Source organism: Phyllobates terribilis, unplaced genomic scaffold (genome assembly GCF_046119375.1).
Source record: "Phyllobates terribilis strain yellow unplaced genomic scaffold, ASM4611937v1 Scaffold_10__3_contigs__length_209671492, whole genome shotgun sequence".
In the NCBI taxonomy this organism is placed as follows: domain Eukaryota; kingdom Metazoa; phylum Chordata; class Amphibia; order Anura; family Dendrobatidae; genus Phyllobates; species Phyllobates terribilis.
This window is the reverse complement of record NW_027362770.1, coordinates 154576418-154590861: the sequence shown is the minus strand read 5'-3', so window position 1 is coordinate 154590861 and position 14444 is coordinate 154576418. Positions and strand designations below refer to the sequence as shown.

The following is a 14444-nucleotide window of genomic DNA, read 5'->3' as shown; positions in this document are numbered from 1 at the left end:
TTTAAGGGGTTATCCACTACTCCAATACCTATTGAGGAATTGTAGGTAAATAATGGGGGTCTTCTTTTTATGATCCGACTGGAGATCAGTTACAATGATCCCTTTCCTCTCCTGCATTACACGGACCACCCAATTGATCTGAATAGACGTGGTGTAATACTTCACTTCACCTGTGGTGGCACTGCAGGGAATTCGAACACTTACCGCCAGGTTTCCTTGCAGATCGCCGAGATTTTTTTTTTTTTTAAATAGCAAGTATTTTTGCACAAAGAATAAAAAAAAGCAAAAAAAATCACCCACCCCAGATAAAGTGGACTGAATTATTAATAGTTTATTATGTACACAGGAGGTGTAAGCACGATCAGCAATCCTTACAAAGAACAAATTCGGTAATGTACTCCTAGAAGTTCACAGGGGTGGCCGGCTTTACGACGTCCAGCTCAGCGTCCAGCCAGCGGAATCTACGGTGACGACGAAGGACCTCGATGGCCTTCTGCTCCAAGGGGGTCGGAAGGATGCCGAGATCTTCCAGCCCGGGGAGATCGGGGTATTTCTTGTCTGTAATGTGGAACTGGGGGCATAAACCATGAAGATTTGCGTTACCTATGGTCCTATGTTATACAGCGGTTGCTGTATGTAGGAGGTAGGAGTATGCTGGGAGTTGTAGTTTCGAAACATATCGAGATGCAAAAGACTGGAGACAGGGAGAAAACAAGAAGGAAAGATGCAGTCCATACAGGACGAAGGTAGGAATACCTGGAGGATTTTATGTCCGCATATTGCAGTACCAAGATTGTGGATGGGATTTTACCATATCGCGGAGAAAATCTGCAGCGGAAAACCGCAGTGTGTCAGTTTACGCTGCAGACTGTCACCTCGAATTTCATTCTCTGCAATGTAAAGGGGGGAAATTTGTAGTAAATCCGCTGTACAATTAACATTTAGTGTGGACTGAGGAGTTGCTACAGATTTTCCATGTGGATCGATCTTGAATGTTCACCAACAATGTAAAAAAATAAAATAAAATTATAAAATTGAGGCTAAGTGCCCACGATGCAGAAATGCTGCATTTTTACGCTTCTCCCTGGCAGGAAAAACACATGCGTTTTTCCCGCCAGGTAGAAGCGTTTGTCAAGCGTCTTTGCATGCATTTCTGCATGCGGGTTATCAAGTGCTTTTCCAGGCGATTTTAGCATCACTTGGAAAAGTGCTTGACAACTTGTTCACACTATATAAATCCATGCAACCGGCATATATAGTGTGACCAAGTTAATTTAAAAAAAAAAAAAAAAAGAATGGTAAAAATATAAAAAAATAAAGTTTATACTCACCTTCCGGTGTCCTCCTGGTGTTTTGTCCGCTCCGTCTGGTGTCTTGCAATGCTCGCGGTGGTGTGAAGGACCTGCGTTGACGTCAATGAGCCATGTGATGGGTCACATGACTCAGTGACGTCATGGCAGGTCCTTCACAACAGCGTGAGCATTGCAAGACACCGGACGGAGCGGACAAAACACCGGGAGGACACAGGAAGGTGAGTATAATCTTTATTTTTTATTTTAAATTCTTTTTTTTACAGTTTCTATGGTACCCGGTTCTGGATGAGAGTCTCCTCTCCTCCAGACTTGGGTATCATCCGCACATAGAAACGCATAATATCCGTGTGTACAAATGTACTGACACGGATATTATATGTTTCAATGCAAGTCAATGGCGGCGATTACGCTGCGTGTCTGCAAAATTAATGGACATGCTGCGGATTTTTGAGCGCAGCATAAACGCTGCGGAAAAATCCGCAGCATGGGCATTGACATTGCGGCTTGTCATTGGGGACCATGTGGGGCGGATTACCAAGCGTTTCCCAAGCATTTATGCTGCGTAAATTCCGCAGCATATACGCTTGTAAAACGCTACGTGGGTACATACACTTAAGCTCAAAATGAAAAGAAAAAAAAAGAAACTTTAATTAAAATGAAACTCAAAATTAAAAGATTAAAAAAAAAAAGAAGAAAAAAAGCGCCGCTACTAACCCAAACTGTACTTAGGCCACCCCAATCACCTGAGAAGATACATATCTCAAAATGAAAATAAATATATTTTCCTACAAGTTACCCCTAACAAATACATGTATAAGAATTGAATTAACTACAGCCCTTTGTGCCACTATCACATGAAATGAATTACATGAAGGGTTACACCACAGATTTGTCTTTTGGCGGGTTTACTTTCTCATCTATATCACAGTCTCAGGTCTCGACCTGACTGGGGGCTGTGGGACCCGATCTTTAGACCTCATAGACATAGATGAAGCTGTTAGCTTAGGTGATCAGATAGGGATCTGCAATCATAACATAAGCAAGGGACATTTAACCACCACATAGGCAAAACTCTGGTAATTGAGGAGAGGAATCCTCTGGTTGTTAAATGGAATCTGTCAGCAGGTTTTTCGTTCTGTAATATGAGAGCAGCATGATGTAGGGAGAGAGACCCTGATTCCAGCGATGTGTCAATTACTAGGCTGAGTTTTGCCGTTTCAATACAATCAGTGTTTTATGAGCAGGAGATTATCACTATAGGACTAGGTGTCTTGTGCCTCCTAGTCCAACCACGCCCCCAGCACTGATCAGCAGGTTTCTGTCAGTATACAGTGTATACAGAGAGCTGCCAGTCAGCGCTCAACATTCCAAGCGCACAGCAGAGAAAACTGTGATTCTATCACAACTACTGCACCCAGTAAACTAAGTGATACATCGCTGGAATCAGGGTTTCTGTTCCTATATCATGCTGGTCTCGGAAAACATAATAAAACTTCCAGACAGATTCCCTCTAAGTGGTTAATTCATTCTTGCACAACTAATGCCTCCTCCGCAATGTGTCGTTATGTGACTGTACTCACCCGATCCACTTTGTCGCGGGTCGTCCACTTGTCAAATGGGTTCAACTCAAAGAACTTTGCGATCAGACTATAAACCGGAAACAGGATTGTTAGAGAATTCTCACCATGAAATCCGACCATTCAATGTAAGATCTGCACGGACCGCCGTGTTCAATGACTGAAATCCCTACTGCTCATTACTGACACTGAGGCCAAACTATAGAGAACCTGTGAGCATTCCTAACATTTTTATAGGATCGGTGCATGTACTGGGGCTTCAAGCCCCCACCAACCAGATATTGATGACCTATACTAATGGTTCTGGGCAACCCCTTTAAGTCCATCAATAAAGGCAGGCACTTACTGATAAATGGGGCGAGGCATCGGGTATTGCAGCAAAGGTCTATGAGCAACGGCGAAGATGTATTTCACCATGTCCTGAAGAAGATACCGATGGGGTCTAAAAGGGAAATAAATGGAGAAAAAAAAAAGAAGCAATATTAGCGCTCAGCAGGATAGAGCCATGTTCAGACACACAAAGGTTTCCTGGTACCAGTCCGACTCCAAACCTACTCCTATTCAGTTGGTAGAATGGGCAGGATGAGGACAGCACAGTGTGACCCTTTACATGGACATAACAGGTCGCCCGGTGTCTCATCTCACTCTCTAGAAAGCACTGAATGATGCAGACTTGGGCTTTCCAGAATTAAAAGAGCATGGCTGCCTTCTTTGTTTAAAAGACAGCGCCACCCTTGTCTACAGGTTGAGTCTGGTATTGCAGCTCAACCCCATTAAAGCAGAGCTGTAATACCACACTCAACCTTTAAACAGGAGTGGAGCAGTTTTTGGAAAAAGGCAGCCATGTTTTTCTAATTCTACACAACCCCTTTACCTTCCCCTGCTCTTGGCAACTCCATAAAATGAGTTTCTTAAGGCATAAATTGTGCCCATTTTCATTTCTCCAATCCCCAAAAAACACCTGAACAATTTTAGAAATTCTTGCTTACTGGATGGCAGTTCTCACTATATCATTCGATCATTGGAAAAGTAGGATCTTCTGACAATCCAAGATTAGGAAAAAAAAAAACAAGACTGCATTTACTTACAGAAATAGCACTACACCTGTCATCAGGTTGTGTGTGGTACTGCAGCTTGGTGTTATTCATTTTAATGTAGTTGAGCTGCAATACCAGACACAACCTCTGCATAGGTGTGGCGCTGTTTCCAAAAGAAAGCAGCCGTATTACGCTACAAAATGAGTACTTAGTGGTGCGAGCGACTGCATCTTACCCGGCTAAAGCGTACGTCTTTCCTGCAGAGTCGGGGTCTTTGATGATATTGACAATGGCCTTAGCAACGTCCACTACCTGCGTACAGAGAGGGGGAATTATACAGGAGCCGTCAGCAAGCAAGACCACACGGTCCTGACTGTATCCTGCCACTACTCACGTAAATTGGCTGCTTCACAGTCTTCTGACCAAGAGAGATTAGCGGCACGCCGCCGAACCGCCGCATGTCTGCACAGAGGGTAACGAGTGGATGAAAGTAAAAAAATAAAAATATAATAGCCATAATGAGAACAGGAATAAGTAGTAGTAAAGAGGTAGTAATAATGTGGTAGTGCGATAGTAGCAGGTAATAATGTGGTAGTGCGATAGTAGCAGGTAATAATGTGGTAGTGCGATAGTAGCAGGTAATAATGTGGTAATGCGATAGTAGCAGGTAATAATGTGGTAATGCGATAGTAGCAGGTAATAATGTGGTAATGCGATAGTAGCAGGTAATAATGTGGTAGTGCGATAGTAGCAGGTAATAATGTGGTAGTGCGATAGTAGCAGGTAATAATGTGGTAGTGCGATAGTAGCAGGTAATAATGTGGTAGTGCGATAGTAGCAGGTAATAATGTGGTAGTGCGATAGTAGCAGGTAATAATGTGGTAGTGCGATAGTAGCAGGTAATAATGTGGTAGTGCGATAGTAGCAGGTAATAATGTGGTAGTGCGATAGTAGCAGGTAATAATGTGGTAGTGCGATAGTAGCAGGTAATAATGTGGCAGTGCGATAGTAGCAGGTAATAATGTGGCAGTTCGATAGTAGCAGGTAATAATGTGGTAGTGCGATAGTAGCAGGTAATAATGTGGTAGTGCGATAGTAGCAGGTAATAATGTGGTAGTGCGATAGTAGCAGGTAATAATGTGGTAATGCGATAGTAGCAGGTAATAATGTGGTAATGCGATAGTAGCAGGTAATAATGTGGTAGTGCGATAGTAGCAGGTAATGTGGTAGTGCGATAGTAGCAGGTAATAATGTGGTAGTGCGATAGTAGCAGGTAATAATGTGGTAGTGCGATAGTAGCAGGTAATAATGTGGTAGTGCGATAGTAGCAGGTAATAATGTGGTAGTGCGATAGTAGCAGGTAATAATGTGGTAGTGCGATAGTAGCAGGTAATAATGTGGTAATGCGATAGTAGCAGGTAATAATGTGGTAATGCGATAGTAGCAGGTAATAATGTGGTAGTGCGATAGTAGCAGGTAATAATGTGGTAGTGCGATAGTAGCAGGTAATAATGTGGTAGTGCGATAGTAGCAGGTAATAATGTGGTAGTGCGATAGTAGCAGGTAATAATGTGGTAGTGCGATAGTAGCAGGTAATAATGTGGTAGTGCGATAGTAGCAGGTAATAATGTGGTAGTGCGATAGTAGCAGGTAATAATGTGGTAGTGCGATAGTAGCAGGTAATAATGTGGTAGTGCGATAGTAGCAGGTAATAATGTGGCAGTTCGATAGTAGCAGGTAATAATGTGGTAGTGCGATAGTAGCAGGTAATAATGTGGTAGTGCGATAGTAGCAGGTAATAATGTGGTAGTGCGATAGTAGCAGGTAATAATGTGGTAATGCGATAGTAGCAGGTAATAATGTGGTAGTGCGATAGTAGCAGGTAATAATGTGGTAATGCGATAGTAGCAGGTAATAATGTGGTAATGCGATAGTAGCAGGTAATAATGTGGTAGTGCGATAGTAGCAGGTAATGTGGTAGTGCGATAGTAGCAGGTAATAATGTGGTAGTGCGATAGTAGCAGGTAATAATGTGGTAGTGCGATAGTAGCAGGTAATAATGTGGTAGTGCGATAGTAGCAGGTAATAATGTGGTAGTGCGATAGTAGCAGGTAATAATGTGGTAGTGCGATAGTAGCAGGTAATAATGTGGTAATGCGATAGTAGCAGGTAATAATGTGGTAATGCGATAGTAGCAGGTAATAATGTGGTAGTGCGATAGTAGCAGGTAATAATGTGGTAGTGCGATAGTAGCAGGTAATAATGTGGTAGTGCGATAGTAGCAGGTAATGTGGTAATGCGATAGTAGCAGGTAATAATGTGGTAGTGCGATAGTAGCAGGTAATAATGTGGTAGTGCGATAGTAGCAGGTAATAATGTGGTAGTGCGATAGTAGCAGGTAATAATGTGGTAGTGCGATAGTAGCAGGTAATAATGTGGTAGTGCGATAGTAGCAGGTAATAATGTGGTAATGCGATAGTAGCAGGTAATAATGTGGTAGTGCGATAGTAGCAGGTAATGTGGTAATGCGATAGTAGCAGGTAATAATGTGGTAGTGCGATAGTAGCAGGTAATAATGTGGTAGTGCGATAGTAGCAGGTAATAATGTGGTAGTGCGATAGTAGCAGGTAATAATGTGGTAGTGCGATAGTAGCAGGTAATAATGTGGTAGTGCGATAGTAGCAGGTAATAATGTGGTAGTGCGACAGTAGCAGGTAATAATGTGGTAGTGCGACAGTAGCAGGTAATAATGTGGTAGTGCGATAGTAGCAGGTAATAATGTGGTAGTGCGATAGTAGCAGGTAATAATGTGGTAGTGCGACAGTAGCAGGTAATAATGTGGTAGTGCGACAGTAGCAGGTAATAATGTGGTAGTGCGACAGTAGCAGGTAATAATGTGGTAGTGCGACAGTAGCAGGTAATAATGTGGTAGTGCGACAGTAGCAGGTAATAATGTGGTAGTGCGATAGTAGCAGGTAATAATGTGGTAGTGCGATAGTAGCAGGTAATAATGTGGTAGTGCGATAGTAGCAGGTAATAATGTGGTAGTGCGATAGTAGCAGGTAATAATGTGGTAGTGCGATAGTAAAAGGGTAGCAAATTGAAGGTAGTAGAGGAATAGTAATAGGGTGGTAGAAGTAGGAGGATGGTAGAGTGGTAGTACGGCGGTATAAGTGGCGGCAGCACCCTTTACTTCTCGTAAAGAACTAATAGGTCCTCTGTTACACCTGGCAATGAAGAGAACCACCAGAACCCCTCTTATATTCTAGACTAACAAAACTATTAACGCCCCCCCTGTATCTAAGACCATTCTTAAGTCTACCTACCTACTGCACGAGAGCAGTGACTCCCCCCAACTCTCTTTAACACCCTAGGTGTAGACATACAATGAGGAGCCATATCCTAAACCACAAAGGAAGGGGTCACTAACCTAGTGCCAGAGTGAACGAGCCACACATAGGCCCACCGTTCCATTCTGTAGGCCCCAAACCATCCGGACAGAGAAATGCATGTAGTTTCGGGGTCAGAGAGATGCTGAGAGGCAGATGGGGATGGGCATGTACTAATGTGGCACAGAATAGCCATCTCTGGGTGCCTGATTTGTATGATGGAGATAGACCCCTATAGATGTCATTTTAGCTTCCCCCAAGATGGTGAAGCCTAAGAGACCAGCCCACCATAAACTTACTTGCATAATAATTGAGGAATTTGTCTTCTCGGCCGTACATCTCCGCAGGCTTCAGGATAATGGCGTCAGGAAAGGCCTCTCTCACGGCTTCCTCCCCCACTGCCTAATGTCAAAGCAAAGAATGGCTGTATTAATGGTGGGGGTCACTATTTGGTGCAATGGGGGCCGCTGTAACTGAAGGTACCACCACTCCCCCTTCCCAGGTAGAGTGCTGAGTTACATCAACAGCGCTGCAGCCAATCAGTGAGCTCAGCGACTCGTGCAGTCAACTCGAGCTCACCGATTGGCTGCAGTGCTGTCAGTGACGCCAGCACTAGTTCATAAATATCCGATGTGTGTAGGGGTCCGACACCCAGCAATCCCCCACTGATCAAACCTGCAAAAAAGCCAGACAGCAGAGCTCCGCACACCGTATAGTGGCCGTTCTCAGGTACTGCAGTTCAGATCACATACACTACTATAGGAGCTGAGCTGCAGTACCTGAGAATGGCCACTGTGCAAAGCGGTGCCCTTTGGTTCCGGATCACTGGGGAGGTGCCAGGTGTCAGACTACCACTGATTTTGGATCATCACAGTCCTAGACAATTCCTTTAAGAACACACTTAATCCGCCAAGCTAAGTTTTAGTTTTAAAAGGGGTTTACAGAATTTAAAAAAAAAAAAAAAAAAAAAAAAAAAAAAAAAAAGAGCTGAGCTGCAATACCTGACATAACCTGTGGACAGGGGTGGCGCTGCTTTTGGACGGTGGCAGCCATGTTTCTAATCATACACGACCCCTCTAACACTCCTGACCATTCCTATCTTACGTGGACGTCTTCCAATCACCTTGTTCCTCAGTAACTTTGAGGGGCTTTTCATGTCGGCGTTAAGATGGGACACATGGATGAACCTTTCCACCCCGGCTTCTCGAGCCAACGACGCAATGTCCTTGGGGATATTCACAAACACATCCTGGAAGCTGAAATTGCTAAATAGAAGGAAAAACACAAAAATATTAAGAATAATCCAAAAATTATTAAGAATCCATTATTTCCAAGTGTTTTTTTTTTGGGGGGGGGGGGGGGGGGGTGGGAGGGTACATGGCACTTTTCAGATCCTACAATGAAAGCTTATAAAAAAACCACCATAAGGCACGATGCTTAACAATCTGAGAGCAGCATGATGTAGGGGCAAAGACCCTGATTTCAGCAATGTGTCATTTACTGGGCTGCTTGCTGCAGCTTTGATAAAAACAGTGTTTTATCAGCAGGAGATTATTGCTGGGAGGACTAATACACCTGCTGCAATGTAGTCCAGCCGCACCCCCACACAACGATTGGCACACAGAAGCTGTCAATCAGTGGTGTGGAAAATCCTGTCGTCAGATTCCCTTTAAAAAAAGAAAAATGTAACTGCTTCAAGAAAAGGCTCTGGATACAAACATTCATGACACGCCGGGCGAGGGTACACCCTATGGCAGAGAGCCCAACCGGTTCACAAATATTTGGTGTAAGTTTCTTAATCTGTTTTATTCTAAGGCCTCATTCACACGTATGAGAAGAACGGACCAAGTTTCATCAGTGTTTTTTGTAATTTTTTCTCGTACATGAAAAAAAAACAACTTCTCTCCACCTTCTCCTATCTAATGTCTGTGAAAACTGGCATCCGAATGCCGTCCGATTTTTTTTCACGGACACATAGACTTACATTGCCAATTTTGATCTGACCCTCAGATCAAAATGCGATGATTCTCCGCGATTTTGCGCTGACCGTGAAAAATCACAGATGTGTGAATGACCCCATTCACTATAGTAGGTATGAGTGCTATCCATGAAAAACATGGATAACAGTCATACGCAAAAAAGTGAAGTGTGCATGAGCCCAACCCTCATCAAAATGGCGGGAGCAGCAAAATAAGGTCAAAATATTCAACTTCTTCCCATCGCTATTGTAGTGTAATAATATCTTACCTCGTTTCCCATTCCTTCCCCACAAGGTTAATCACCACGTCGGAGTGCTGCAGAGCCTGCCTGGTGGACTCTCTGTCCCTGGGGTCCCATTCCTGAAAGAAGAATTCGTGAGAAACCGTCAATAACTTTTATGATTCCAGTCAACAACTTTAGCAGCCTTCTGTTAGTATACAGTGTACACAGAAAGCCGCCAATCAGTGGTGTGGGCGGGGTTATAGAGAGCTCAACATTCCGAGCGCTCAACATTCCGAGCGCTCAACATTCCGAGAACTTGTAAAAACAAGTGGTAGAAAAAAATTAGTAAAACTGCACTGCTGTTTCTCTATTCACAATAAAGGTCCAATATGCGGTTTTAGTCTCAAAGAGTTTAGAAGATAGCAAACTTCTTCCTCCGGAGAACCGCAATTAATGTTCTGAAATGTCGGAACGTTTCAGAGAAAATCATGCAGTCAGGTGCGGTATGTGTTTAATGAATCAGCTGACAGGTTTCCTTTAATAAGCAGTAAATGACCACAAGCGCTATCAGACAATATCCATCCATGAAGATGACCCTTTAAAAAAAGTGAATTTAGACTCTTACCATGAATGTTAACTGTCCCAGATCTCCCATAGGTCGGAGATACATGATGTCATACTGGTCACATCGGTATGGGACTACCACCTGGGAGCCAATACGTCCTGAAATGGGGAATAAGAGCAAAGTGCTAATAGTGGTGGCAGAAGAGTAGTAGCAGGAGGGTGGAAGAAGGGTGGTAGTTGAAAAAGTCTAGAATAAGGACAGTAATAGGATGCTAGAAAGGTAATAGCAGTAAGATAGTAGAAGTGTAACGAGGATGGTAGATGTCTAAAAGGGTGCTGGTAGCAGTAGAGTGGAAGTAATAGCTGGTAGTAGTGTGATCATAGAAGGGAAACACAATGGTGGTTGAATTGGGTTAGTAGTATAAAGATGGTAGAGTAGTATGGCAGTAGAAGTATAGTATGGTAAGGGCAGTAGAAGGGTAAAAGGAAGGTAGTAGGGTGGTGGTAGAAGGGTACTAGTAGTGGAGAGATAGTAATAATGTAGTAGTAGTAGTAGTAGTAGAGAGTTGTAGTAATAATGTGGTAGTGTGAAAGTAGAAAGGTAGTAGTGTGATAGTAGAAGGGTAGTAATAATGTGGTAGTGTGATAGTAGAAAGGTAGTAGTACAGAGGTAGCAATAATGTGGTAGTGTGATTGTAGAAGCGTAGCAAAAGTGAAGGTAGTAGTGAAATGGTAATAGGGTGGTTGGAAGTCAGAGGATGGAAGAGTGGTAGTAGGAAGGTAAAAGTGTAGCATGGTGGTGCCATTAGTAGGGTTATACACGTGTGGGAAGATGGTAGTAGAAGAGTAGTAGGGTGGATGTAGTAGTAGAGTGGTAGTAATAGTGTGACCATAGAAAGGAAACAATGGTGGTAGAAGTGAGTTGGTTGTGTAAAAATGGTAGAAGTATAGTATGGTGACTGCATTAGTAGGGCAGCAGAAGGGTAAAAGGAAGGTAGTAGGAGGGTAGTAGTAGTAGTAATAGAGAGTAATAATGTGGTAGTGTGATAGTAGAAGGGTATTAAACTGAAGGTAGTTGTAGAATGGTGATAGGGTGGTAGAAGTAGGAGGATAGTAGGGTAGTAGTAGGGAGGTAGAAGTGTAGCATTTTGGTGAAATTAGTAGGGTTGTAAACGTGTGGGAAGATGGTGGAAGAGTAGTACAGTGGTAGTTATAATGTCACAGTAGAAGGGTAGTAGGAGGATGGCACAGTGGTAGGATAGTAGTAATGTAGTATGGTGGTGACATTAGTAGGAAAGCAGCAGTACTATGTAGCAGCAGCATGGTGGCAGTAGGTCAGCGGTTACAAGGGCTATTAAAAATAAATAAAATGATCAACAATAATAAGTGATCAGTGAAGCCTCCCTTCCTCCATCATGTTTAATAGTAGGTGGAAACATACCCACTTTTTGGTTGGCCGTCTAGCATGAGCAGGTCCTGGGGGCACACTCAGTCGGGTACATGGTGGTCAGTGAGCATTACATAGTAACTAATAGACCCAGTGATGAGCACATTTCATCCTCTCCCTCCCATGTCCCAGCATAGCAGAGCCTCTGAGTCTCAGCACGCCCGGATCTGCTCTTCCAGTGACTAATGTCCCCAGAAGGGGCTGCTTCCCCTGTAACTATGGAGGCCTCAGTTACCGGGAAAAAGTGTAAACCCCCCTGTTGCACAATATCACTAAAATGTTTAATAATTTAGGATGGAAGCACTCTGATCATAAAGGGTTAATAGATACTGTATCAGATGATCTATATCATCCAGCAACACATCGCTCCCCCCCTGGTGGCTACTGGAGGGTATTTCGGGACACATGGAGGACAGATGATCTCTCACTAGGACACGTTACCTAGCCTGTTCACAACATATCGGCCCAGGAACCCTGTAGCTCCAAACACTGTGGCCACCACCCCACTGACGGCAGAGCGCCCAGGCTTCCCACGGGGGATCACAGAGTGATGGACACCCCTCTGCTGCAGGACCACAGGGACAGAGGCCGCCAGCGATGAGATCTGCGGACCTAGGAGACACAAAACATGGAGGACAGACATCAGTACAGGATCAGTAATGCATGTACACGGTGACAGCACAAGCAGAATAGTGAGTGCAGCTCTGGAGTATAATACAGGATGTAACTCAGGATCAGTAATGTAATGTATGTACACAGTGCCTGCACCAGCAGAATAGTGAGTGCAGCTCTGGAGTATAATGCAGGAGGTAACTCAGGATCAGTAATGTAATGTATGTACACAGTGACTGTACCAGCAGAATAGTGAGTGCAGCTCTGGAGTATAATACAGGATGTAACTCAGGATCAGTAATGTAATGTATGTACACAGTGACTGCACCTGCAGAATAGTGAGTGCAGCTCTGGAGTATAATACAGGATGTAACTTAGGATCAGTAATGTAATGTATGTACACAGTGACTGCACCAGCAGAATAGTGAGTGCAGCTCTGGGGTATAATACAGGATGTAACTCAGGATCAGTAATGTAATGTATGTACACAGTGACTGCACCAGCAGAATAGTGAGTGCAGCTCTGGAGTGTAATACAGGATGTAACTCAGGATCAGTAATGTAATGTATGTACACAGTGACTGCACCAGCAGAATAGTGAGTGCAGCTCTGGAGTATAATACAGGATGTAACTCAGGATCAGTACTGTAATGTATGTACACAGTGACTGCACCAGCAGAATAGTGAGTGCAGCTCTGGAGTGTAATACAGGATGTAACTCAGGATCAGTACTGTAATGTATGTACACAGTGACTGCACCATATATGTTAATTTTTTTCCTCACTTTTTTTTTTAGTCCCCACAGGGAATTTAAACCTGTAATTGTTTGATTGCTTGTACTACATAGAACAATACCATGTAATGCCCTACATAGTGCAAATAACAGTCACCTATGAAGCCCAACCCGTAGCGGAGCTTCACAGGATTACCAAGATGGCAGCCATGGAAGTCTTCAGCGGGCCCCAGGCTGCCATCACAACCCATCACATTATCAATGTGGGTGTACAGTTATGTCCATATGGTTCAAAGGGTTAAAGATACCATTCATTTTTTTCCCTTTATACATTACATCAGAGATTACTTCATTTTTGTAACAAAAGCTCCTGTCTGAGAAAATGACTTTTTTTAATACAGTTTTTATTTTATTTAAAGCTGTCAAAATAAATAAAACAATAAAAAAATATATAAAAATGAATAAAACAATAAAAATAAAATAGGTAAAATAATAAAAAACAATACAATAAATTAATAAAATAAAAAATAAAATAATAAAACAAAACAATATATAAAAAAACAAAATTAATAATACAATAAAAATGAAAAAAAAATAAATCAATAAAACAATATAAAAAAATAATAACTAAACGAAAAAAAAAAAAAAAAAAAGCACAAAAAATGTGCAAAGGGTTAAACAATGGCTGTGTCACTGGGAACTGCTGTCTGGCTTCGCTGGAACTACAAGTACCAGCCTGGTGGCATCAGGCCCAATGTGGGGGCAGCAGGTCACGTGACATAAGAGAGGCCCCCAGCTTCATTTTTATTATGTCACATGACTGATATCTCAATTCCCTTTAAATTGGAGAACTGCTGGGACCTGTAGTTCTACAAGTAACGGCTATAACCCGGGATACACACAACGCCCGCCATTGCCTCCATCTCCCGACTCTCTGTCCATACAGTCCCCTCCTTCAGTATGACTTACGTGACATTGCCCGGGCACCGGCCGACCTGCAGAGGATAATGACCGCCATCTTGACCGAGCTCCCACAAGTCTGCGCGAACTACGGAAGCCGCGAACAACGCGTTTAGTGTTTAGACTCAGCACAGCATCGCCATCTAGCGGTCACACTGTGCAATGTCGCTGCTCGCAGTTGTTTTCTTATCCATCATTTTTTCCCCTAATATCAGATAAATTCCACCTTCTATACATTTTGTGGGGTAAGGTGGCCAATTTTTAACAACTTAAGCCGATTTTCATTTTAACACATTATTTCCCTACAGCTATAACTTTTTTATTCTTCCGTCCCCATAGCCATATGAAGTCTTATTTTTTGCGGGACGAGTTGTACTTTTGAATCACACCATTCATTTTACCACATAATGTACTGGAAAACAGGAAAAATAAAATCCAAGTTTCTTAAAAATACAAAAAAAGTACAATTTTACAATAGTTTTTTTTTTTTTTTATTTAGCATCTTCACTATACGGTAAAACTGACCTGCCATTATGATTCTCCAGGTCATTACGAGTTCGTAGATACCAAACATGTATAGGTTTTTTTTTTTCTTTAAACGGTGAAAAAAA

The 14444-nt window shown here is 42.7% G+C and overlaps 1 protein-coding gene across 1 annotated transcript; it reads right to left on the bottom strand.

Moving 5' to 3' along the window:
* Nucleotides 1-311: 311 nt before the first annotated feature.
* NDUFA9 (NADH:ubiquinone oxidoreductase subunit A9) lies at nt 312-13971 on the bottom strand. Its single transcript, XM_073649974.1, has 11 exons — nt 13843-13971; nt 11971-12141; nt 10144-10241; nt 9564-9655; nt 8440-8581; nt 7616-7718; nt 4322-4389; nt 4163-4239; nt 3237-3332; nt 2894-2960; nt 312-571 (listed from the first exon to the last, which is right to left on the bottom strand). Exons 1-11 carry the CDS (start codon nt 13889-13891, stop codon nt 401-403), a joined length of 1134 nt encoding a protein of 377 aa, XP_073506075.1. The 5' UTR covers nt 13892-13971; the 3' UTR covers nt 312-400.
* Between the last annotated feature and the right edge of the window lie 473 nt (nt 13972-14444).